Source organism: Vicugna pacos, chromosome 6 (genome assembly GCF_048564905.1).
Source record: "Vicugna pacos chromosome 6, VicPac4, whole genome shotgun sequence".
NCBI lineage: Eukaryota > Metazoa > Chordata > Mammalia > Artiodactyla > Camelidae > Vicugna > Vicugna pacos.
Window position 1 is genome coordinate 60,106,463 of NC_132992.1, and position 27,717 is coordinate 60,134,179.

At 34.0% G+C, this 27,717-nt stretch overlaps 1 protein-coding gene across 3 annotated transcripts in view; it reads left to right on the forward strand.

Annotated features, from left to right (window-relative positions):
• Positions 1-27,717, forward strand: part of LRRC9 (leucine rich repeat containing 9) — a 104,605-nt gene that overhangs the window by 12,935 nt on the left and 63,953 nt on the right. For 2 of the 3 annotated variants that reach the window (XM_072963151.1, XM_031679105.2), the window contains exons 7-18: positions 1,503-1,685; positions 5,054-5,209; positions 7,695-7,891; positions 8,827-8,958; positions 11,467-11,643; positions 11,972-12,089; positions 13,912-14,044; positions 15,934-16,056; positions 16,680-16,795; positions 21,755-21,967; positions 25,082-25,201; positions 27,198-27,389. In XM_072963151.1, the coding sequence (XP_072819252.1) occupies positions 1,503-1,685; positions 5,054-5,209; positions 7,695-7,891; positions 8,827-8,958; positions 11,467-11,643; positions 11,972-12,089; positions 13,912-14,044; positions 15,934-16,056; positions 16,680-16,795; positions 21,755-21,967; positions 25,082-25,201; positions 27,198-27,389 (1,860 nt within the window). The remainder of the gene's footprint in view (positions 1-1,502; positions 1,686-5,053; positions 5,210-7,694; positions 7,892-8,826; positions 8,959-11,466; positions 11,644-11,971; positions 12,090-13,911; positions 14,045-15,933; positions 16,057-16,679; positions 16,796-21,754; positions 21,968-25,081; positions 25,202-27,197; positions 27,390-27,717) is intronic. The other variant, XM_072963152.1, reaches the window with a different exon arrangement.

The following is a 27,717-nucleotide window of genomic DNA, read 5'->3' on the forward strand; positions in this document are numbered from 1 at the left end:
CTTTGGATTTCCCTTAATTCTAATTTTGAGTCTCCTAACTGGCATTTCATTCATTTAGGTCCAACTCCACCGTAAAACCCTCTTACCCCATGTACCACCCTAGTAATACTATTATTGAGAAAGATGTGAGCATGTCTTTAAGGTTGGTAGAAAATAATAAACATTCAATTCAATTTACATTATTTATTTAGTGCCTGCTATGTTCTAAATGCTGAGTGCTGGGAATACAATGTTAAATAGGACACACACCCTGCTCTCAAAGAGTTTATCTCAGGAATTGGCAGATGTTTTCTATAAAAGGTCCAATAGAAAATATTTTAGGCTTTGTGGGCTATGTATGGCCTTTGTTGTACCTTCTAATGTATTTATTTTTTCCAACACTTTAAAAATGCAACCACCATTCTTAGCTTGTGGACTCAGGGCCAAAGCCTTTATAGACCCTTGGCTTATAGACTTGTGGATAACTGACAATAGGATGTGATAAAGTCTGTAACAAAGTTAAGCCTATTGGCTAAGAGTGTTCATAGGAGGAGCATCTACCCCAAGTTTGGGGGATAAAACAAGGCTCTCAAGAGAAGATGATAAGTAGGTTCAGCCTTGACAAATTAAGACGTAAAATTGGGTTGAAGTTCAATACACTCAAAGGCAGCAGCATGAGTGAAGGTCTAAAGATAAATAGGGCACATTCGGAAACTTCAAGTTGTTCAGTATGGCTAAAACATAAAATGTCAGGGTTTAAATAGAAGAGACAAGACTGAAGAGTTAAGTAAGGGCAAGATGCCAAATAAAGGAAGGTAGAGACAGTGACTTAAACTTCAAGATAGAAGATGTTAAGGAGGAACATTGGCCTGGAAGTACATTATCAACCCCTACCCCTCCAGAGGCTGTGAGGAAAATAAGGCTCTCAGGAGAAAGCTAGGTTTCAGGTGCCCTTAATAGGAAGAAAGGGCATTTACAGAAAAAAGCAAACTCAAGCAAAAAACTTAAAAATCAGGAGTTCAGTGGTAATTATAATAGAACAGAGGTCTCATAGTGTTTGGTGAGAAGACCAGGTCTGGAGGCTGAGGTAAACAGCGAGCAGAGTTCCTAGGTGGTCAGCGTGGGGAATAGTGGGTATGGTGGTGAAGGATGTGGGAGGCCTAGAGGGGCACGTGTTGGCAAAGGCTCTGGGCAGGGAGGAAATAGTGTCTTAACGAGTAAATGGGCTCCAAGGTTTCATGTGGAATACCTGACTTAGTAAATATTCTTTGGCCTTTTATATTTAAAATGCATAGTTACATAGAGTCTGCTGTTAAATTATTGTTGATCCATTTTTTTATGTACTTAGCATCTTTTTTCACTAGGGAATAATATTTTATGCATCTAAATCACTTTAACGTATTAAAGCACATAATTCAAAAGCACTGCATTAAATTATGGGTGATCTTAAGAGTGCAAATGCCTCCTTTAGAAATGGACAGTTACATTTAGTTAATTGACCGTTATTGTTGCTGTTGTTTTAGGACCTCACTAACTTAACCAGGCTGCGTCACTTAAAGGATTTATGTCTCAATGATCCTCAGTATAAAACCAATCCAGTTTGCCTGCTGTGTAATTATTCCACACATGTATTATATCATTTGCCTTGCCTTCAAAGACTTGACACGTTTGATGTGTCAGCAAAGCAAATCAAGGAACTGGCAGATGTAAGTGCATCTATAATCAATTATCTGTGACTTAAGTTTAATTAACTGCTTCTTTCTGGCTATGTCAACATATGGTAGGTAGTATTATCTTGTCAGTCTTGTCACCAATTCTCCTTTTGCCCCAGTGAGCTGGATATTTCATATAAATACAAACAAAATAATAACATTGGTGCTAGAATCTCAGTTTTGATGACTACTGGAAGGGGAAATCATGGAGAAACATTACTTATAATTTACATAAAACTTAAAGAAGGAAATCTGAAAAACTATCATCACTGTTAAGAATGAATTAGTGCTATATATACAAAAAATTTAAAAAGCCTAAGTAGAGCAGAAGTGAAACAAGTAACCTCCTCTCATTTAGAATATTATTTATCAAAATTAGAAAAAATGCATGGTTGATGGTAGTATGCCAGGATACAGTAGATTTTAATCTAACTAAAGATGGTTTGGGGTTTTCTGTAAGTATAAGTGGTACCACACTGCCAAGATCTTGAAGATCTTCGAAATTTTAAAGAGAGCTATTTCTGGGCTGCCACTGATGGCAAACCTCCCAGTAAGGGGCCTACTTTGACATGGTATCAAAGGCTTTACAATTTGAGAATAGAATGCATAGGAATTCACTATGTTTATTACTATTCTTTCCACATTGTATTTCTAACTCTCCATTCAGTAAGTGTCCTTTCCTTGTGGCTCATTCATCATTTCAACCAAGATAAAGGATGTCTTCATTTATCTATCTTATTTCTTTTTTCTTGCTAGCCTGAAGATTTATTCTCAAGTTCCATTCTCTCTCTTCTTTTCAAACTGAGATTATCCCCTCTCCCACCCCAATCTAAGAAGTGAACTGTCTTGCAGTATTGAGCAAAGGGCTAGAGTTCGTATCTACTAGCAGATGTTCAGAGTCACTGAGGGTCAGGGAGGGATGTCTTTCCTAACAATGTAAGTCAAAAACAACAGCAAAACTTCTCTGTGACAACCATAGTTTTGAAATTTCCATTATCATCTCTGTAGTTTTTCATCAGGCACTTTCTGAAAAGGTGAGCAGGGTGAATGTGCTTCCCTAAATTACTTGGTTGATTAATTTACCTAACGAATACTTAATGCTTGTTACATTCCAGGTACACAGTTCAAGGCACTGAAAATAGAGTGACCAAAACAGATAAAACCCCTGCTTCCTTGGAGTTTACTTTCTAGTGGGAGAAGACAGATAATGAGCAACTAAATTATGTAAACAACTAGTATGTCAGTGATAAATGCAATGGAGACAAATAAAACAAAGGTGAAGGAAACAAGATTGTTGGTAGGGGCAGAGGAAGGGCTGTTGGCTCTTCTATATAGAATTGTTGGGAAAGGATTTACTAAGGCAATGTTTGAGCAGGGACCTGAAGGAGTTAAGGGAGCAAGCTTTTCAGGGATCTGCAAGTACAAAGACCTTGAGCAGGAGCATGCCTCTCATATGTGAAGAACAACGAGGAGGCTAGTGTGGCCAGAGCTGAGCAAGCTGAGTAAGTGAAGGGGAGAGAAAGTAGAGATGAAGACCGGGGGTGGTGGTGGGGCAGGTCGTGTGAGACTGCAGAATGTTGTAAGAATTTTGTCTTTTATGTTGAGTGATATGAGGCCACTGGAAAATTCTGAGTGGAGGAAGGATAAGATGACATGTTTTAAAGAGATCCTTTTGGATAGTGGATTAGGAATAGAGGATTAGAGGGAAAAGGTGAAAGCAAAGAGACCAGTTAGATCCCAATAACTTGGATGAGAGATGTTGATGTTTGATACAGGATTTTATAAAGGAAGTAAAAAGTAATCAGATTCTGGTAGTAGTTAAAAGGTGGAACCCATCTGGATTTGTTGATAGATTGGATTTGAAGTGCAGAGGGAAAAAGTAAAGATTAATTCCAAGTTATTGGCCCAAGCAACTAAACAAGGGAAGGAGTTGCTATTTGATGAGATGAGGAATAGAATGGGAGTACGTTTAGAAGGAAGAATCACAGTTTAATTTAAGCATATAAAGTTTGAACAGTCTTTTGAACATTTAAGTTGGATATATGAGTCTGCTATTTAAGAGAGTTGCCTGGGTTGGAAATGTAAATATGGGAATTGAAAGCAGAAGAATGATACCAAGCCAAGGACTGGATGAATCACCAGGGGAATGGTGTGGATGTGGAAGTATGTCCCTTGAGTAGGTAGGCCCCGATTTTACTTGCTACTTTAGGCAAAAAAAAAGAAAAAAATCAAGAAACACCATTTGCCATTTCCTTTTTACAGTTTTTTCTTCTCAGTTACACCTCAGAAATAATCTCTTCCTGATCAGTAGTTTTTATCCATTAATCATCACCCTAAAACAGCTTTTTTCCCCTAACTGTTCTATGTTATGAATGCCTTATTTTTTGCAGAAGAGTTTAGCGATTTCAGTTTCAGAATTTCATAATATGTGTGGGAAAGGAAATTTCTTTTGCCTGTTCATCATGCCATATATTTGTTTCCACTCCATCTTTTATGCCAAATAATTCTGTTGGGATCATGACTTATCCACTCTCTACTAAATATATCACATAAGAATGTACAAGCCTTCCAGCTTATTTGAGGTACAAATTTCCTGGTAAAAAGAAATGCCTTCATTATTTCAGGTAAACAGTTAAAACTAGGTCACATTTTAATATGCATCTGATTTGTTTATTATCTTCTCAGCTAGTTCTTTTTGACTAATGTAGTTCCTGGGCACCATTTACCTGGGGTATTTCTTGATGATGGATTTAATCAATTTATCATGATAAACATTAATAACTGCATGATCCCTTGATATTAAGGAATTCAAGATAACTCAATTAGATTGACAGTTTAGTAATTTGCTCAATTTACAAGAAGTTCATTTAGAGCATCCTTTCATAGATTTGAAAAAAAACAAACCGTGAAATCCTATTTCTTAGCCATGCTTTTAAGAAAATGAATTGAATAATGTTACATTTGCTTTTAATTCTCTTAAATTTATTTTCCCCGAAATTAATCAAATAAGAATAATATATTTGTCTTAGTAGTACTGCTGCATTAGCTAAATGATTCTATTCTGTAAATTGAATTCTGTCTATAGTCTCTCGATATTGGCATCGTGAAAGTAAACGTAAATATGCTTCACACTTAAAATATTATCCACCAAGAAAACCTTTGAAACTTTATATTTTGCTTATTAAATTTAAATAGAGAATTCTGTGTCGCTATTATCATTTCAACTACGATCATTATTAGTAACCAAGCATGCAAAATTTTAAATTGTTACATAAAACATATCACACTCATATAGAACCACTAATAATCACTTATAATTTTTTTTGTTTCAGCTAATCTTTTGGTTTTTTCCTCACTTTTAGACCACAGCAATGAAGAAAATAATGTATTACAATATGCGTATAAAAACTGTTCAGAGGCATCTTAATGAAGACCTTGAAAAACTGAATGAGAGAAAACGTAAATTACAGAAGTTGCCAGAAGAACGAATAAAATTATTCAGCTTTTTGAAAAAAAATGTAAGATTTAATACTGTAAAGTTTCAATGGCCATATCTTAAGAAAACTGGCAGATAAAATACCATTATCTTTTACATTTTATATATGTATTTACACATACATAATATATGTACATTTTTATTAACACTAAGTTTCAAGTAAATTTGCCCTGAAGATGTTTTGATTCTAAGTGCTTAACTAAGCTTCATTCTGTGCTAAGAAATCTGCAGTTTAAAAAAGGTATAGGATTTTAATTTGTAAAATATTTAAAATGCTGTGTATTTCAAAATGGTTCGGAGAGTTACAGAGATCTGTTAGACTTATTTCACTGCATTTCAATTAGATACCAGCAGGCTGTGCTCAAAATTCATTTTCTTGTCTAAAGTGCTAAAAATTCCTTTACTAATACTATTAAGGTATAAAAAAAGTGGGAACTTTATAACAAGCTATACTTTAGTAGTTATATTATATATCCTTTTTTATTTAGAATAAAGTGGATTTCCCTTACTAAAAGTAGACTCTGAAAAATGAAGGATTAATTACCTCAAAACAGAACTTTGCAAAGATAAGAACTTACTGTATTAAAAAAAGTTATGAGAAAATAATGGGTTATTCAAAAAATGATGTTCCAAAAATTGTGAAACTACTTGGTAGTAGGGGATTGGATCCTTAGTTTAAACTTTACCAAAGTAAATACAGCAGGGAAAAAAGAATTAAATGCAAAAATGAAAACATAAAAAAGTTGAAGAATATATAGGTTAATATATTTAACTGGTCTCAGTCTGCCAAATAAAAATAAATACTAGAAATAACAAAGAACAGAATTTAGATTTGATTGAAAAAAAGTAAAATGCTTCTGTACTAAAAAGTATTATTAATTAAACAATAAGTGACAATCTAAAAAATTGTTTTCAACAAACATGATGGACAACCACGATATCTTTAGTATAAAGGTACTCATAAATAAAACAAGACAAAAGAAAAATATCCAAATAGAAAAACTGAGGAAAAAATAAACTGTCATTTTACAAAAGAAAAATAAAAACTGACTAATAAACATTTGAAAGAAGACCTCAATCTCATTATTAATTTCAGAATATGAAATAAGACAACAAGCAACCATTTTCACCTACAAATTTGTCAAGCACGACACATGATGGTCCTCTGCCTGGTGAAGATGGGTGTGTCACTATTGCACCAGGGATGGAGGTGTAGTTTGGGTGATGTGTATTATCAACGGTCAAAAAATGCTCAAAGCCTCTGACCCAGTAAATCTACTTCTAGCACTCTATTCTAAAGATTTGGATAAATATTTATAAGGATATTCATCACTGCACTTTAACAACAACAAAAAGTTGGAAACTACCTAAATGTTTAAGAAGAGAGGAAGAATTATTCATTCTGAAGGTAAAGTAGCATGTAACCATTAAAACTCACCTTTTAAATATATTTAATACTCTTTCTAAAATGAACAGAGTTTAAATTCATATCATAATCAGAAATACATTAAAATTAAAATATTAACCCAATTTAAATTATGTATTTGAATTAAAATCACAGGAGAGCCAGTATGTGAAATCATCTTGTATCTGCCATTTTCACTGGCAAATGGATATATTAATGTATGAAAAATAATAGCTATAGGTTGATGTGAAAAGTAATAGCTATAGATTATACAAACTATAGACATTTTATAAAATATGCTTACTTAGTTTTTTAACAGCTAGAATTAGCCATTATAGAGAAGGGAGTACAGATACCTAGCAAATTTCTATTTATATACACTTCTGTGTACAGTACAATTTATCTTGAAATCCTACAAGGCTGGGACTAGGGTGGGGCAAATGAGGGACTCACCTGGGCCCAAAATCTAAGAGAGGGCCCCAAACCTCCATAATCAAGATAAATCGTATATTTAAAAAGTACTTCTTAAAAATACAACTGAATGCAAAAAAGAGTCCAAACTCACCCCCCAAAATACTAAAATTTTAAATAAAGCCATTGCTGTGCTGAGGTATATAGAAGACTGAGGCAAAAGGAAAAATGTGCAGACCCGTACCCATGTTTTTGTGTATTTTTATGTTAACTTTCTTCCAGAATACCAAAGTAGCTGAAAAAATACTGGAAAATTGAAAAGTAGGAGGAATAGAATTCAGATTGTTTCAAGTTTAAATATTTTCTCTATACCAAAACCAGCATTCTAATCATTTTACTTTGACTTTAGTAGAAGCAAACTCATCAATAATATTTAAAAATTTCTTTCTTTGCTTTTCTCATTTTCAGTTAAGAGAACTGCCATGTTTGAAGTATTTAATATTGTCTTTCACTTGATCAAGAGAAATTGGCTGACCGAACTTGTACCTAAATTATAATAACATGCTTGCAATGTTTTTTATGAAGTTTGGCTTATTTATTATTTGTATTTCTACTTTGTTAATTAAAATTAACTAAATATTTAATAGACTTCACTAAAAGATTTTGTTCTCTGGAATACTGATTTCAACAGTTGGAACGGGAACTAACTGAACTCAAAGGCTCCGGCAAAGGGCAGAATGATAGATCCAATAACAATAAAGTAACTGAGCTTGAAAAATCAAGGAACTATGAAACTGCCACGGAAGAACCAAGCCTTCAACAGAAGATAGCAACCAAATTAAATGCCTTGAACGAAAGGATAACATTCTGGAACAAAAAACTAGATGAGTATGTTTAATGAATTATCTATCTAGTTGTTCAAATTTGAAACACGAGGGAATAGAATGTTCTGGGCTTTTAATTGGCTCAGTTCCCTTCTTCAGGAATGGAAAGAATTATAGTATGAAGTAAAACATGAAATGTGTTTCCAGTCTAGTTTTTTGTAGAGATTAGCATTATTGGTTCAAAGATAGTATACAGTTTTTTTCAGAGGCAGTACTTAACTAGGAACAATGAATTTCCCTTGAGTGGCAGTGTCACATCATTACTCTAGTGTCTGCAAACTAAAACCATTAGTTTTTTTTAACATTAACTGCTACTGGTGCAGACACTCATGATATAGATGAGACTGGACAAAGCACATACGACAGTTGTCTGGAAACATGTAGAAACAAACTCAGGCTGAGTATCAACTAGAAATATAAAGCAAGAAGACTTAGTAAGTACTGTGAATTTTCATGTATGTATACTAGGGCATTAAGTGGATAAGTTAGTTTGTCCTATAATAATACTAGCTAAATAATAACTAACATTTATTGAATTCTTACTCTGTGCCAAACTCTATGCTAAGAGCTTTACAAATATTTTGCATATGATCCTCAGAAAAGCCTATTCAGGTATAGGTACTATCAATATTGCCATTTTACTGAGAAACTACAGCATAAAAATGTTATGACGTCTACGATCTGAGAGCCATAAATGGTGGAGCCATGAAGCCAGGAAAGTCTTCTAACCTTCACTTACTCTGAGGTTAACAAAATTTGAGGTGATTTTAATTGCCAAAATTAGAATGTCTTTCACCTGGTTTAACTGTTAGCACCAAGCTTTCTTTATCCAGTGACAAAAACCTTATTTTTTAACATCAGCTTAAGAAAATTATCATAAATTTTAATGTTAGTGGTTTTTAGATCATTTTAATAGCTTTATTTCTTTTCCTGAAATAGAATTGAAGCAACTTATCGTACTGAAGCCAAGCAAAAAAAGAAAAGTCATGGTTTATTGATCCCACTTTTGTTAATTGAGTTGGAGACTGTGGGAAATATCCACTTTGAAGAAGGCACTCGATCTGATGACTGGTAAATCTGTTTGAAATTTAGTTATAGTTAAAATTAGTTTAAACTAATTTTAAGTGCTTGGGGTTATCAACCAAATATCAACTTAAAAAATCTTAAAATGTCTTATTTTCAAAACACTTTCCATATAGAATATTCACCCACTGAAAACTGGCAGTTACCTACTTTTGCCACCTGTACATTTCTGTTTACACCATTGCCATAAGCTAACCTTGAAAACATCCTGATAATATTTCTTTGCTCTTTACCATATTGCCCTTAGCCCAAGAGCAGAATATAATTTAGAAGTTTATGGTCAAGTATTAATTTTGTGTGTGTTTATACTGTTTGTTTCTGGGCTGGATATAGCCCTAGATTCTGAACCTAGAGCAGAGAAGGAAAGACAAAGCAAATCCCAGACAAAGAAGAGGTCTATGAAGGATCACACTACTTGGAGTTTCCTGTGCCCCTCCTGGGAGACCAGGCGAGAAGCTAGGAATTGTCCATTTCATCTCTTGCATCTGTTCTTGATTACCAGGTGTATTCTTGATTACCCTCAAGGGCAGTTCTTGATACTTCTTTGTTACTATATAGCAGAACCTTATCTACATAAAATGCCTACGGAACTAGTTTCTATCAGAGTGCAAGAATAACAACAATAATTAGAGTGCAAGTAATAATGAGAGCTTCAGTGGTTCCAGGATGTTATTTAGGGGTGACCTGGACTGATTTAGGCTCAGAGGATGGTCCCTCTATATGTGAGACTGTAGGTTTCCCACTCCATGTGATGATCTGGTTGTTCAGCAAGACCTCAACTAGTTAGCAACACTATCCTGCATTGCAACACTGTCTCTATCTGTCTCTTCTACCGACTGTGAGCTCCTGGGCTTAGTTTGGTTTTGGCAGTTCACTTTTCAGTTCTAGGGGAGGAGTAGTAACTGGGCAGCTTTTAGTACCCTGGTTGAGTCTTTGCTAGTGAGAAAGACAAATGCTCTGCATTAGGAGCGCAGATGTTAGTCTTCATCAGGAAGCTCACCTCTGTGATCTTAGCCCACACCTATGCTCAGGCCCTGGTAGATTATCCCAGTTAGGACCAGTCATCTCATTTAAAGGCAGATGTATCCCATATAGGAGCGCTTTACTTCCTTTTCAAATTGATCCATTTTTTTTCAAATTTATTTTTATTTTTTTACTTCTTTTTTCATTGAGGTAACATTGGTTTATAACACTGTATGTTTCATGTGTACATTTTATTTCTACTTTTGTATACACCACAGCTTGCTCACCATTTACTTTCCATCTGCCACCATACAGTCGACCCCACCACCCTTAAATCTCACATTAATCTAAATTCTGTGCTACTGTAAGACAGGACCTGAGTTATTGTGAACATGGCCAGGTGAGGGCAGCAGAGAGCAAATAATCACTTAAAAACATTCTCTTGAGCTCTTCACGTAGTAGATGCCTACTTCAGTTATTAGCTCAAATACCTTCTCTGAAAGGTCTTACCAAGACTTATCTTAAGCAGTCCCCAGTCCATTCCTTACCCCAAGCCTCTCTTTCTTCAGAGCACTTATCAGTTTAGATTTTATTTACGTCTTGTTTATTTTTTATCCAACTCCCTTGGAATATAGGGTCCATAGGCGCAGGGACCCTGCCTCTTTCACTTCTGTATCCCTAGTTGTGACGTTATTGCAACAGACCAACTGAGAGATGATGGTGATTTTGCCTGGAGTAATAGCAGTGGTGATTAATTAAATAGGGTCATATTCAGGATGTATTTTAGATGTAGAGCCAAACATTCTTGCTAAAGAACTGGATATTGGTGAGGAAGAGAGAAGGCAAGTTTTATTCCTGGGAGTTTAACCTAAGCTACCACTTAGATGGTGGTACCGTATACTGAGGTGGAAGACACTCAGGAGGAGCAGGTTTAGGGGCAGGTGTGTTGGATGAATTAAGTTTGAGAGGCCTATTACATATGCAAGTGAACGTATCAAGCAGGTAGTTGGCTATTCAAGTGTGTGTATATCCAGCTAAGTAGGGTAAAGATAAAGCCTGAAAATAAAATGTTGGAATTTATTAGTGTAATCACCTAGGGATAGAGTTTATGAAAACAAGAGGAGAGACAGGCAAAGACTAATTCTTGGGGCAGTCCAACATTTAGAAGTCTGTCAGAGGAAAAAGAAGCAGCAAAGAAAACCATGAAGGAGCAGCCAATAAGATAAAAGCCAGAAGCATATAGTTTTGTGGAAGCCAAAAAAAGAAAGTGTTTCAATAAAGGAGGATTGCCCCATGTCTTTTAGTCAGAATAAATACATAATCATTAATAAATGAACTATTATTTTTATATTTCAAAGTTTAGCTTCTTTCATTGACTGAATAAAAACCAAAGTAGAGTTATACTGTATGACAGTGTATCTTTAGTGAAAAACATAAAATACGAGCTATTACTTTTTTCATATGTAACTTTGTGTTCTCAGCATTTTAAGGAAAATCTTATTTTCTTTGTATATATTCTGTGTTCCCACATAGGTTTAACTCCTGCTATGAATTAATTCTATCACGTTTTTGTACATGGGACTTCAGAACATACGGCATTACAGGAGTAAAAGTAAAACGTGTCATCAAAGTTAACAACCGTATTCTGAGACTAAAATTTGAAGAGAAATTACAAAAGTTTTTGGACAATGAAGATATGCATGATTCAGAGTAAGAAGTTAACTTCGATAAAGAACATTTTTACAACAGTCTGATTTTAGTTTTTAAAAAAGTCTTTCTGTTTTTGAAGTTTACAATATTGAAAATATCCTTGTTAGTAAATAGTTCCTTTTCATGCATCTTCCTTGACAAGGATGACCTCATAGTTTAACCACACTGGAACTCTTTTTGAGCCTTAGGGAGAGTGGAAGTTTAATAGTGACTCTGGCACATCCAATGTAAATGGGAAACATCCTGGACAGGGCATACGGTCGTCTTACCTATGGCTAAGCTTTTTTAAAATCAATTCTAAAACTTTTTTGTCTCAATTATTCTTAAGGAGCTATCGAAAGATGCTGGAATGCCTTTTTTATGTTTTTGATCCTGAAGTTACAGTGAAGAAAAAGCATTTGCTACAAATACTTGAAAAAGGATTCAAAGACAGTGAAACAAACAAGGTAGCATAAAATGTCATTCAGAATAATGCTTTCTTCCTAATGAATAAGGCTCTGCTACTGATTAAGCGTGGTTTGATTCTCAATCCTTTCATTCAAATTATAGCAAACTTCTGTTTCACAGAAAGCTTAGAGCTATCATGGAAAGCACAATCCTTTGATATCCAAAGGATATTGGTTCAGAACCCCCCACAAATACCCAGATCCAAGGATGCGCAAGTCCCTTACATGAAATAGCATACTACTGGCGTATAACCTATGCACATCTTCCTGTATACTTTAAATCATCTCTAGATTACTTATAATACCTAATACAATGTAAATGCTATGTAAATAGTTGTAAATGCAATGTAAAGTCTGTGTAAATAGATGCAGGAGCAGGGCAAATTCAAGTTTTGCTTTTTTGTAACTTCCTACAATTTTTTTTCAAGTATTTTCAATCCATGGTTGGTTGAATCCTGAATTACTTTATCTTCATGATTATCTATTTAATATTTCTAGGCATCTTATTTTTTATATTCTGTTCCTTTTGTAGATACTCTTGAAATCTACTTCTTTAATCTATTTTTAACTCTCTAAAGTCGTCTCTATCCTGTAAAAAATTCATTCACTTGACACTGCTGTGCTTTCTAGCTATCATCCTATTTTTCTCTCTACTTGCCACCATTTCTTTATTCTCTACTTCATTTTCCCCACCCTCATACTGACACTGCTTTATCTCTGTGTAGCACATAGATCACAAAAGCTAAATTTCTATGCTGTGATGTGCACACAATGAGTAAAGATTGATATTCATGTTCTGCATTATTTAAGAGTTGGGATCTGATTAAAAGGATGAGGTATGTAAGCAGTTTAGAAGAAGGATTTGGCTTAGTTTGGCAGTAGCTGGCTGAGGCAGAGGGTCATGCACAGTGTTTCTGTCTAAAGGATAGTTAGTGATATTCATTAAAAATCTGAGATTATACTTACTGGGATGTGGAATTTGTGGTCAGATGAGCCACATTTTAGTATTTTTTAAAATCTCTTTGCATAACTGGTTTCAATAAGAAAATAGGCAACTCAGCATTTGTAGAAAAGATGTATTTCTAGATAATTTGGCTACTAACATTTAACTGGTAATAATTTCAAAACTCTGAGTTACTGACAAGGAGGAGTAGACCTGAGTTCAAATCATGACTTTGCCAATTTCTACATGAGTCCTTGGGTAGATCATATAATCTCTCTTAGTTCTAGTTTTTTTTTTACTGCTAAAAACAGAGACTTTTCTTTGTTGTTTTGAGCTGCTTTCAGAGCAAGTAATATGAATATTTCTAATAAAACAGTTTTAAAGAAATAAATTGTCACAATGCAAACTTAAGATTTCCATTCATTAGCACAATCAGATTTATCAGGAAAATAATGTATATTATTAGGCCCAATATATTATTAGACTGTTTATTTATTTAAACAAGAATCTTCAATGTAATATGTAATTCCCGCAGAATTTTCTTTTTGGAATCTGCACAATTGCTGGTGGAATATCATTGAAAATGTGCAAAACTGTAGCTCCTGCACCACACAGAGTTGTCAGTTTCAACTTTGGCTGATTTTACAGGAGCAAAAACTGTTCTTTATTACTTTTCATAAATCTATTTACATATAAATGTAAAATGTATTATATAAATAGTTTTACAGAATGAAGTTGCACCTGAAAGTTATCTTCTGCCTTTCAGTGAGTCTGACCTGCATTTTCTTTGCCCAGAAACAAAATAATAAACCAGCCACATTAAAGCTGAAGTATGGTCAATTTTGTAAAAATATTCAGGCTCTTGTTTTGTCTTTATAGCTTTCTCTCAGAAAAGATGCTGTTATTCTTGCTAACAGCCTAAGTATGTGTGAGTGTCCCAGAATTGAATTTCTACAGCAAAAGTACAAGGATGAGAAGAAAAACTCTCTTGAGAATGAGTTCTTCAGGCATGGTAACACAAATATACAGTACTTCTAAACTTTTAAGTTTAATTTTAAGTCTTAAAATTCATAAATTATTTTTATAACATTTTTGATACTTGGTTTTATCCACCTGAGAGGTTTTCTGAAACCCATTTTACTTAGTAGTTACCAGCGTGGTGATACATGACTTCCTAATCTATTACTTTGGTCCAGTTGTCAACAAATATATTTACTGAGCGGTTATTATCAGCAGCATTAATGACACTCATTTGTTACTCATAGCTAATCCAACTTACATGAAATAGACATTTTTCATAGTCTGCTTTTGTTTATTAAGTTGTGTCCTAAAAACAGACTTAACATATGTATGTTATACAAACATACACCCCACACAAACCCCAAATTCATAGGGAAGAGAAAAGAGAACTCAGTTCACTCATGTGATAATCATCGTATAAAGCACTCAGGAAGGGAGCCCTTATTTATCCTCAATCATCAAAGTATAAGATGATAAGAAAACCTGGTTATAAATCTAAAATTGGCTAAAGACAAACTGTGAAGTGTATGGATTGCTTTAAATTTCCTTAAAGAATAAACTTTTGGTATTTTAATTTGTGTACAGTTATTAGTACTTTAGCACTCTACTTGCATCCTGAATATGTGTAAATAAAAGTACATGAGCCAGTTTGTAGGACACGTCTGGGAGAGGTTCCCTGGTACCCACAGATTGGGGGCAGAGACCAGTGCATCATGTCTTCTCTTGCCTCACCCTCTTCCACTGTTCATTCTTCAGTTCTACCAGTATTTATTGAATGCTTACTGTGTATTAGGCACTTGGTAGGTGATAGAGATATAGTCAACACAGACTAGACATAGTTTTTCCTTTATGGTGCTTACAAACATTACTAATCATCCAAATAAATGTAAAATTATAATTATAGTAAGAGCCACAAAGATGAAGTATTAATGCATAGTACCAAAGAATGTAAAATAAAGAGAACTGATCCGGTCAGGGAGTGAGGACACCTTTTCTTTGGTCTCAACTATCCAACCTTCTGAAGATTGGGTAATCAAAAATTTGGTTAACTTAATTCTATAAGAGCAATATTCTAGATTCCAGACTATGGCTCTGCTAAGATGATCTGTGCTGAACTAAACTATGTGTGTTTTGCAGTCTTTCATTCATTTAATAATAATCAGAAAATTAAGCAGAGTATTGAATCTGGAAAGAACTCCCTATTTGAAAAAAAATTGCTTCTTTTTTTCTCATTCTTCTCCATTCCACTTAAGAAATACCTCATGATATTTTTCCTGATCCTGCTGGAATGTCCTTTCCAAAATACTTCTGTTCTCCCAATTTACATTTCATAACTTGTACATAGTTTTAAAGTCATCTGAATACTGTATGCATAGTAATTAGAAGTTGCTTCATAGGATTCAGTGACTCCTAGAGATCCTTGGGATTTAGTTAATTTCAAGTTTCTTTAAGATCTAAAAAACAGATGTCCATCCATTCAGTAGGCATATATTAAGTGCCTCTTATGATCTAAGCTATGTACTGGATGCTGATAGTACAGAGATGAATTTTTACCCAGTTAATAAGAACAACAAAATTCTTATCTTAAATTACTTAATTAAAATGTTACTAAATTATTGTGTTATTTCCTTCTTCCTTTTCTGTAAAGCTTTGTTTGATGAAATCACAGGAATTATCTTTTATAACTATTTTATTTATTCAACAAATATTTGTTGAGCTCCTATTTTGGATCAGTGTGCTATATGCTATCAGTGGCAAGCAAGATAGCCAGGATCTCTACCTTTACAGAACACACAGTCAAGTCTGGGGCCAATAAAGAAGGTGATATTGGAAAATTAATAAAATGAATTAGTGTTTAAAATGTTTTGTTTTTTGTACTAGGCATCCTCCTCATTACAAAGGTTTTCCTTGGCCAGAGTGTTCAGGCTCATGATCAGGACTCCGTCAGTCAAGCCAACTATCCAATGGTTAATTCAGTGTTCATTCCTCGAAAATATTTACTAAGTATGTCTTCTATGAAGAGAAATCTGTTTTCATCTTTCTGAATACAAATTTTTAAAATTTAACACAGATGCTTACAGTTTAACCTCTATCTAACAATGCTTATGAACTTTTCTACAAAAAATTGTTCCTAGCTACTAATGAGCTTCTATTTTTCCCCCATTTCAATGACATTTATATACATGTGTATAGGTATTTTATTTTGTAAAATTTTATGTTTACATACAGATATATATATCGTATGTGATACATATATTATGCATATATAATATATATTTCAAAAGATAGAACCCACCCAACTTTTAACAACAAAGGTTTTAGAGTAATACATTTGTCAAAACTATATGGCAAAACACTGAATAAAAAAGTACAAAAAGGAAAAGGATATTAACGGAATTAAACCTTACTAGTCTGTGTAGTGAAAGGGTGACTAATAAGTACTTACAGAATTTAAAAAATTGTCTATGGTGGTGGGAAGATATGAGAAAAAAACCTCAATAACATAAGATTTGAAACTTACTGAGTTTGTTGTTTCTTAATCTATATAAGAATGAAAACAACATATTAAGATATTTCATTTTCAAGAGTGTTTGTTTTGCTTGTTTTTGTTTTTGATTTTACCCTAGATTCTATCATGGGACGACGAGACTGTGATTGCAGCAGTCGGCAGTGCAAGTGGTTTGTCTTTGATCATGACCTTGTTTTGCCTGAATACATCATAGAATTTGAGTATATTACAGCGGTATGAATGCATTTTTAAAACTGAGATTCGTTAAATGAGAACAGAACAATAATTTGAAGTCTAATAATGTTATGTCAAATTTATAATATAGAGAGAGACATACTTCAGAGATATTGCAGGTTTAGTTCCAGACCACTGCAATAAAGTGAATATTACTATAAAGTTAGTCACACAAATATTTGGGTATCCCAGTGCATTTATAAGTTATTTTTACACTATACTGTAGTCTATTATGGGTGAAATAGCATTATGTCTAAAAATAATACACATATCAATTTTTAAAATACTTTATTGCTAAAAAATGCTAATCATCATCTGAGCCTTCAGTAAGTCATAATCTTTTCGCTGGTAGAAAGTTTGGCCTCCAGGTTGATGGCTGCTAACTGATCAGGGTGGTGGTTGCTGAAGGTTGGGGTGGCTGTGTCAATGTCTTAAAATAAGACAACAATGAAGTCGCTGCATCAGTTGACTCTTCCTTTCATGAGCCATTTCTGTGTAGCATGCAGTGCTGTTTGATAGCATTTTACCCACAGAACTTCTTTCAGAATTGGAATCGGTCCTCTCAAACCCTGCCACTGCTTTATCAGCTACGTTTATGTAATATCCTAAATCCTTTGCAGTCATTTCAGCAATCTTCACAGCATCTTCACCAGGAGTAGTTTCCATCTCAAGAAGACACTTCTTCACTCACCCATAAGATGTAACTCCTCACCCATTAAAGTTTTATCATGAGATTGCAGCAGTTCAGTTACATCTTCAGGATCCATTTCTAATTCTAATTCTCTCTCTTTCCATCATATCTGCACATACTTCCTTCACTGAAATTTTAAACCCCGAAGAGTCATCCATGAAGGTTGTAATCAACTTCTTCCAAACTCCTGTTAACACTGATATTTTGACCTCTTTCCATGAATCATGAATGTTCTTAACAGCATCTAGAATGGAGAATCCTTTCCAAAAAGTTTTCAATTTCCTTTGTCCAGATCCCTCAGAATAATCACTAACTATGGCAGCTATAGCCTTACAAAATGTATTTCTTAAATAATAAGACTTGAAAGTCAAAACTACTCCTTGATTCAAGGGGTGCAGAGTAGATGTTACATTAGCAAGCATGAAAACAACATTTATCTCATTGTGCATCCATCAGAGCTCTGGGTGACCAGGTGCACTGTCAATGAGCAGTACTATTTTGAAAGGAATCCTTTTTTCTGAGCAGTGGGTTTCAACAGTGGGCTTAAAATATTCAGTAAGCCATGCTGTGAACAGATGTGCTATCATCCAGGCTTTATTTTTCCATTTGTAGAGCACATGAAGAGTAAATTTGGCATAATTCTTAAGGACCCTAGGATTTTCAAAATGGTAATTGAACATTGGCATCAACTAAAAGAGCCTCTAACAAGACAGTAAGCCTGTCCTTTAAAGCTCTAAAGCCAGACATTGACTTCTCCTCTCTAGCTATGAAAGTCCTAGTTGGCATCTTCTAGTATAAGGCTGTTTTGTCTACATTGAAAAATCTATCGTTTAGCGTCATCACCTTATAAATGATCTTAGGTCTTCTGAATAACTTGCTGCAGCTTCTTGAAGCACCACCACTTGCTGCTTCACCTCGCACTTCTATGTTTTGGAGAAGGCTTCTTTCCTTAAACCTCATGAACCAACCTCTTTTAGCTTCAGACTTTTCTTGTGCAGCTTCCTCACCTCTCTCAGCCATCACAGAATTGAAGAGAGTTAGGATCTTACTCTGGATTAGGCTTTGTCTTAAGGGAATGTTGTGGGTTGCTTGATCTTCTATCCAAATCACTAAATCTTTCTCCATATCAATAATAAGATTGTTTTGCTCCTTATCATTCTTGTGTTCACTGGAATAGCACTTTTAGTTTTCTTCAAGAACTTTTCCTTTGCATTCATAACTTGGCAAATTATTTCGAGCAAGAGGCCTAGCTTTCAGCCTGTCTCAGTTTTTGACATGCCTTCTTCACTAAGCTTAATCATTTCTTACTTTTGATTGAAAGTGAGAGGTGTGACTCTTTCTTTCACTTTAACACTCAGAGGCTGTTGTAAGATTATTAACTGGCCTAATTTTAAAACTGTCGCGTCTCAGGGAATAGGGAGGCCCGAGCAGAGTGAGAGAGACAGGGGAATGGCTGGTTAGTGGAGTAGTCAGAACACACACAACATTTATTAAGTTTATCAGCTTATAATAGCACAGTTTTGTCACCCCAAAATAATTACATTAGTAACGTCAGAGATCACTGATCGCAGATCACCATTGCAAATATAATAATAACAAAGAAGTCTGAAATATTCTGAGGATTACCAAATGTGATACAGAGCCACGAAATGAGCAAATGGTGTTGGGAAAATAGCACCACTAGACTTGCTTGATGCCTTCAATTCGTAAAACATGCAATTAAGCAAAGTGCAATAAAACAAGGTTTGCCTATATATAAATATAAAATGGTTATTCTGTTAAGGACCTAATTTTCAAAACAAATCATTATGACACCTAAACATTTTTATTATGCAAATATATTACATGAGTAATATATGGCTATAGTCTCGCTGGAAAAGATTCAAATTGTATTGAAGAATGTAGGATAAACATGAAAATCTGCTTTCACTCCAATCCCACCACCACCCCCTATCATAAAGTCATCCACTGTTAACAGCTTTGTGGGTTTGCTTTCAATTGTTTGTGTGTGTGTGTGTATGTGTGTGCATTTACATATATAACAATACATACCCTTTTACATGTAGAATCAAGTTCTAAGTATTCTGTGAATTTTTCTGCCTTTAACAATATGTTTTGGACATATTTCTACTTCAGCACATATAGGTCTATACTTCATCCTTTTAGTGGCTACATACTATTCAATAGTTATCTGACTACTGATGAAACATGTTTCCATTTTTATTTCTATTTAAAATAATATTTCAGTGATCATCACTGCAGGTGCACCTTTATACAAGTATGGAAGCTTTTCTGCAGCATAGATTTGTAGAAGAATTGGCTAGTCAAAGGATATATGGATATGTGTTTTAATTTTGATAGATTTTGCCAGGACTCTTTACAAATGTTGGACCATTTTACAAATTGCCAACAGTATATAATAGTACTTGTTTCTTATACGTCTTTACTAACACAAGGTATTATCAGTCTTTTTGTTTTCACTCTTATGGGCAAAAAAGGATATTTTATTCTTTTATGTGCTTATATGTATTATTTATAGTTTCATGAATCACCTGTTATATCCTTTGACCATTTTCTGTTGGACTCTATCTTTTTCATATTGTTTGTAAAAATCCTTATATGCATTCTAGATACTAATCCTTTATCTTTTATACATGTTCCAAATGTTTTCTGTCACATTTATTTTAACTTATTTGTAGCAAAAAAAGTATTTTTCATTTTAATTTGTAATTTATAATTTAATTTTTAAGAGGTCAGATCTCTTTATCTTTTCCATTATGGATTCTGAATTTTACATCTCATTTCAGAAGGCTTATATAAATATTTCTTCTAATACTTATATAGGTTGTTTTAAAACTTTTAGCTTTTTAATTCCATCTAGTAATTGTTTCATATTGTGTAAAGTGGGATGATCAAATAATTTTTTTCTTAAAAAATGGATAGCTACTTGACCAAGCACCATCTTTTTAACTCTGTTTTGAATTATTATCTTTATCATTAAAATTAATTTCATATGTAAGGTGTCTATTTATAGATTCTTCTATTCTATTCTGCAGTATTGGGCTTCTTATCCAGGAACATTAAGTCATTCCATTTACTCAAGTCCTATCCCACATTTTTCTTTAAATAGGTCCTAAACATTTCTTGTTAAGTATAGTTCTGAGCATTTATATTTTACATTGTTATGAATGGGGTTGTGTCAGTCAAGTATGCTTTCAACAAAAGACAAAGAAACCTAGACAAACAGAAAACAGAATAACTCAAATCATAAGAGGAGAGGCCAAGTCCCTGGCTGTTGTGACTGACTGTTCCATGATGTCAGCAAAGACAACAGCTCTATCATCCTGCTGCTGCCACTTCATAAGCTCTTTTGATCTGAAAGTTCAGTTCTTCACTTCTGGCAAGTTTTCTTCTCTTAATTCCTTGATCATTTCTTCTCTCCCATTCTCTGTTAAGCTCTCTCGAACTTCTTTTTGTTAAACATTGCACATTCTGAATTGATCCTCTATGTCTTTTAATTTTTTCCCCTCATATTTTATATTTCCATTTTTCAATTCTGTGTTCTGAAAGATTTCCTCAATATTGGCTTCCACAATGCTAATTTGACCTGCTGCCAATATCCATTTGGTTTCTCAGAGCATTTATTGAATTTTTTTTCTATTTTATTGTTTTTATTTTGACTTTGAAGCATTTACCCTATTCTTTTCTACAGCAGTCTATTTTATAGATACTTTGTTCTCCTACAATTAAAAAAATTCTCTTCTGAACCATTTTGATTTTTCCTAGAGCCACTTCTAGAAAAATGTTCATTCATCCACAACTCTTACCGTATTACTTAATTACCTGACAATTACCTAGTTATTCACGTTGAATATCAAGTTTCTCAGGATCTTCTCTTTGAAATGGTTATCTCCTGCATATGTTTTGATTGCAGGTTATATTTCTGTTCATATTTGTCTGTCAATTCAGCTCCTTCTGATTTATGTCTCATAACTTCTAGTCTTCTGTCAGTGCCCTCTTCATTGTTACAAAATATTTTTAAATTATCTTCTGCCAGTTTTAAGGAATTTCAGTGGGAGGGGATGAACACACCCATTCTTAGCTCACAATTTAATCTACTCTCATAGATTTCCTAATGTGATACTGGTCACCATAGATACTACTATATAACTGAAAAAAGTTAATTCATCTTTCCTACATAGCCTACTTCTTTATCAAAATGATAAATACAGCAACCACATTTTCAATGTTTTTAATAAATTTTTTAGGTCAAGGCTCACTCTTTATTTTCTTCATTCAACAATGTTATTCTAGAAGAAAGCAAAAAAAATTCAGAAGGATCAATGTTGTCCCAGGATTTGAAATTTGACGATGAAGTTATAAAAATGGATCCCAGGATCAAGCCCAGACCAAAACTTAATAGTTTGAATGACAAAACAATACTTTCCCTTACCAAGACTAGCATTTACAGTCATATTGTGGTGAGTATTATGAAGAATAAAATTTGGTCAGAATCTATCACATGAAATCTAAAGATACTAAAGCACCTATCTAATGATGCCGGGCATCATGCCATCCATGCTGGGCATGCTTAAAAGTGTCTAGCCCTTTTCTTCTACAGATCAGTGTTGTCCAGTAATATATGATATGAACTACATATATAATTTTTCATTTTCTATTAGGCACATTTTTAAAGTTTTTTTAAAAAATAAAAGTTAAGATTAATTTTAATAATATAGTTAACTCAGTATATCCAAATATTATCATATCAACATGCAGTCAATATGAAGATTCACTAATCAGATGGTTTCATGCTAAATCTTTGAAATCTGGAGTATATTTTACACTTACAGCACATCTCAATTCAGAGCCACAGTTCAAGTGCTCAAGGGCCACGTGTGGCTACTGGCTACCAGGTAGCTCTAGAGGTAGCTGTCTAATTTGCAAGGAACTTTATTCCTGAAAAACAAACTCTCTTCAGCTGATTAAGATGAAGACAGATAGGTTTCAAAACAGTTTCCAGGATTAAGCAACACAAACTATAGGAGCTTTATCTTTACAAAATTAATCAATAGAATTTGGGTGACTTATTGAAGCAACTTAACTTTACACTGAAGAAATTCTATTAAGATATTAAGCCTACTTCTGTATCTTGACTCCCAATCTGTCCATTTCAAATCTGCTACCATTCTATCCAAACTCTCTCTATCTCTGACCTAGACTACTTCCAGAGGTCTCCCTCCTCAATCACAACATTGCACAACTCCAGGAGGCACCATGCACGTTATGTACTGTTTATGTGCTCTTTGGACACCATTCACTGTATAACTGATGCAAATGTGTGTGCGTTGGGCTGGAAGGAGGGAGGGTGCGTGCTTCCTAGAACTATGCAACAGAGGTCCTGTCCTGCTTCCACTTTGAACCCCCAACCCATTCTCCATGTTGAAGATAGAATAGTCGTTTCAAAATGCAAATCTGATGTGACACTCTTTACCATTCCTACTTAAAATCCTCAAATGATTTTCCATTGTTTTAAAAATAAAACCAGAGTCCTTAATATGGCCTATAAGATTTAATATCTGGTCCCTGGCCTACCTTTCCGGACTCTTCTTGTAGTACCTTCCCTGTAGCTCTCTGTGTTCAGCCTCTTTCCTGTTTCTCTGTGTTCAGTTTCTTTTCTGTTTCTGTTTACCCTGTTTGCAGCCACACAGAGTCTCTGCACTTGCTACTCCTTCTGCATGGAATGTTCTCCCCTGACCCTGTTCCCCTTAGTTAACCCATATATATTTTAGATCTATACTTAAGCATTAAAGCCTTCTCTTACCTCTGAGTCTAGGTAAGATTCCTTTGTCATATGCCTGTATCCCTCCTAGACTGTAAATTCTACAGGGCAGAGGCTATGGCTGTTCTTAGTCATGTATATCCCTAGCACTAGGCAACTAAAGGCCACATCTAAGGGACAACTTTTATATAGAGAGTAAGATATTTACTACAATAATTTTCTGACAACTGTTAAAATTTCTTATAAACAAAATCAACCTATTGTTACAATTTTCTAAAAGCTGGAAATAAAGGAATCTTGAGGAAATGATGCTTTTTTTCTAATTTACTCATAAACACTATGTGACTAGCATCAACTCTGCCATTATCTAGCACAATGCCTAACACATGTGAGATACTCATTAGTTACAATATCTTTTCAAACAGCGAGTGGTTCTTACAGAAAAACTGGGTTGTTTGCTTGAACCTGCAGTAGTAGACAAATTGATATTTAATTGATAAATTGATAAGAATACTTGAGAAGGCAAGTTATTCTTGCATGACAGTATCTTTCTATGTATGCACTGAAAGCTGAGATACAGATAAAAATTCAGAGATGATTTTTATCTTGAAAGTCAATTACATGGCTCCATTGTGGCAGTTCTAAATGCATTGTTTATGATGACAGTTTTTTCTCAGGTGGTTATGTGAAACAGAAAGAGAATGCAAGAATAGCTTTTAAGATAGTAAGTGACATCAGTAGTTTTAAGTCTGCTTCTGAAAATATTCAAAAATCATTTTTTTCAGGAATTTTATGGGATTGCTTTGGTAAAACTGTGTTAGCACCATCCACCAAATCTTTAGGTCTAGGATACTATCTTCACCTTAGAGAAGGAACGCTTCATAACATGATGGCTTATCACTATCTTTATCATAAAAGTGCAGTGTAGTTATCGCAGGAGCAATCTTCCAGCTGACAGCTTGAAGAAATTGTTTCTGAACTATAATGTCAAGATTTCTTTTGAGTAATAAGGTTTTGGTAATAAAGTCTCAGTAATGAAAAGTTTAATAAATGAATGTTCTGATTGGACTGAGCTTCCACAACATGTATACAACGTAAAGGAATTAAATAAAAAAAAAACTTAAAAAAAATACCCCATCACTGGAAGGTAGGTCTTTTTTATTATCTTTGTTTTGTAAGATAAAAACCAGAGAGGAGCATAAGACTTAAGAATATCTTGGCCAGCTTGTGACCTCCACTGGACTATTAATTTGGTCAACACCCATAACATAAAGATGAAAGGCTTTTTCATCTTAAATTTGCCTGTATTGCTTAAAAGCCAGCAAACTTTTACTAGATATTAGAAGAAGAATGTTTAGACATCACACCCTTTGTTTTCCTTTCTTTGTGCCATTACTGTAAGAGAAATTCAAGGTACAGACCTCTTATTTTACTTTCAGTCTTCCCCACTAGATTGAGTTTTACAAGGACATCCATAAAAATAAATAAAATATATGTAAATTAAAAAAACCCAGAGTGACATATAATTTTATATGTCCACAGTATAACAGGGTGTGAGACAGTGTGGTGAGTGAAGGGGGTTGGAAGGTAGACACCTGATTTTATCATTAATACCTGTTTGTTGGGAATACTGTGGTCAACTGTACTAATACAGTTGCTATTATAAACTATACCTTTTAAAATCAGATTATAAAACAAGACTATGCTTTTAAAATTAGATTTTTTTCTCATTGGCTCTCTCTTAATCTTATTTAAATAACTAGGATTAGAATATAATCTGTCTTTTTTAAATGTATATTTTATTTTACTTCAGAGTCTGAATCTACATGGAAACAGCTTGAGTAAATTGAGAGATCTCTCCAAGTTAACAGGACTTCGAAAACTTAGTATCAGCTTTAATGAATTTACTTGTCTAGATGATGTATACCACCTGGTAAGAACTGTCCTTTTGAAATTAAGTAAAATAAAATTATTAATTTAATGAATAAGTTATTTTTGTAATTATGACCTCATATATATCATATTCAATATTACACAGCCCAAATTAGGAGCAAAACATACACTATCGTATGTTACTTTCCCTAAAATAGATCTTAGATTTAGATTCTGTTTACAAACCAAGTATATACCTGTGGTCATATCTGTTTTCTATCTACTTCAAAATAAATGTAGAACTACTCCAGATTGTTTTTAAAATGTCATTTATGAAATACCATTTCCAATTTCTTCTGCTCGTTTTCCCACTCTTTGTTTTTCTCCTTCTTGTGAGTCCTTATTTCCTCTTCACTTTCTAGCTCACCACTTGACAGCTAATGTCGTCAGTCCTTCCCATCTGTTCATCATCTGTATGATTACTTCTTTCTCTTGGCTTTGTCCTTTCTACCTGAACATTACACACTTAGGTCTTTTTTGACTTGTGTTTGCCTTATAAATCACAGGACAAATACAGTAATACACATGTACACATAGGTATGGCTCTTATCTGGCTTTTGTTTTCCTTGTTATATATAATACAACAAAAATAACTACATATGGGTTTCAGAACTCCAACCCAGTATCCCATTTCCACAGGTCCCAGGTCACTGACATACCTTTCCAGAATATATCATCATTCTCAGCTCTTGCTCATTCTCTACTCTACCTCTTTGCAACCATGTCAAGGCCCTTGCATTGCTGCTTCTACCACTGGGGTGGGAGTTGTTACTTTGCTTATTGGCTTTAGTATTAAACCCCTTTCTGTGTTTCTTTTGGTAAGCCAAAGTCCTTTTTTTTTTTCAAACTGAGGTAACATTGGCTTATAATATTATATAAATTTCATGTGTACAATATTATATTTTGACTTTTGTATACACTACAGTGTGCTCACCACTAAAGTTTAGTTTCCATCCATCACCACACAGTTGATCCTCTTTACCCATTTTGCCCTCCATCTACCCTGCTTCCCCTCTGAAAACCACTACTCTGATCCTTGTATCTGTGTGTTTGTTTTTGTTTGGTTTGGTTTGTCCATTTATTTTGGGTTTTTTATTCTACATACAAGTGATATTATACAGAATTTGTCTTTCTCTGTCTGACTTATTCCACTTAGCACAGTACCCTCCAAGTCTATCCATGTTGTTACAAATGGCAAGATTTCATCTTTTTATGGCTGAGTAGTATTCCATACACTGAGTAGTATGTGTGTGTGAACATTTGTTGCAGTGTTGCCAACAATTAGAAGCCACATAAATGTCCATAGTAAAATGTTTTAAACAATCCTAACAATTCACATATTAGAATACTAGAATAATGAAAAATCATTTGGAGAATATTGAATAATGTGTGACCATGTTAGAAGGATACAAAATTCTATATAATATCATCTATTTTATATAAGACAAATACATGAGCATATAATTTAAAAAACAATGTTTTCAGTGGTTCCTTCTGAGCAACAGAATTATATATGCTTTCTATTTTTCTTTTTATTTATTTTCCAGATCTCCAGAAAGAACATGTGTTACTTTAATGATTTTTTAAAATGTTATTAAAAACTGTGTACTTTTAAAAAAGGAAATTATAGAATGGAATAGGTTTAGTGTCTATCTCTGAAGAGAAACCCTTTTTAACCAGGCTGTGGGTTCAGTGGTATAAACCAGAAGCCTAATTCCTTGTCTGTTGGGGACAGATTATCATGCCAGTTTTTCTTTGCCTTTTCTTTCATGAAAACAAACATCGGCACTCCATGTATCAAGGGTGAAGTAGGAATTAAGAGAGAATGACTAGAATAACATACCTATAGCTCTTTAGGAGAATACGTACATTGATACTATTATTGCAGCATAACTACTGTCTAGGTTTTCTGTGAGGATTATCAGAAAGCATATAAAGCACTAAGAGAATCAGAGAGATGATCTTTCTTGCATCACTTTCATTTGTATGTGTTGCAGTATAACCTTGAATATTTGGATGCAAGCCATAACCATGTGATAACCCTTGAGGGATTTAGAGGTCTGATGAAACTTAAGCACTTAGACTTGAGCTGGAATCAACTGAAAAAATCTGGCGATGAAATAAATACGTTATACAAACACACCACAAGCCTTCTCACTCTTGATATTCGACATAATCCATGGCAAAAGGTATGGCACAGATGTGTTTATTAAAAAGCAAACAATCATTTATTTTCAAAGCCATTTCTCACTACTATTCAATAGTAGCCAGAAACAGGCAAACTATTTTTGTTTCACTACAATTCCTTTGGGTATTTCATAAGTTGAATTTATTGTAGTGATCAAATGAAATTGAATGTTACTTTAAGAAAAGTCTATAATTTCATATCAGATTTTTTTGCAACCACTAATAGTTTGAGACTATTATGGCTTTACTAGTGTTAGATGTCATTGCCAATTGCAAACCTGCAGAGAATTTTTATTGCTTAGTGCACTGAAACCCTACGGTAATGAGGCA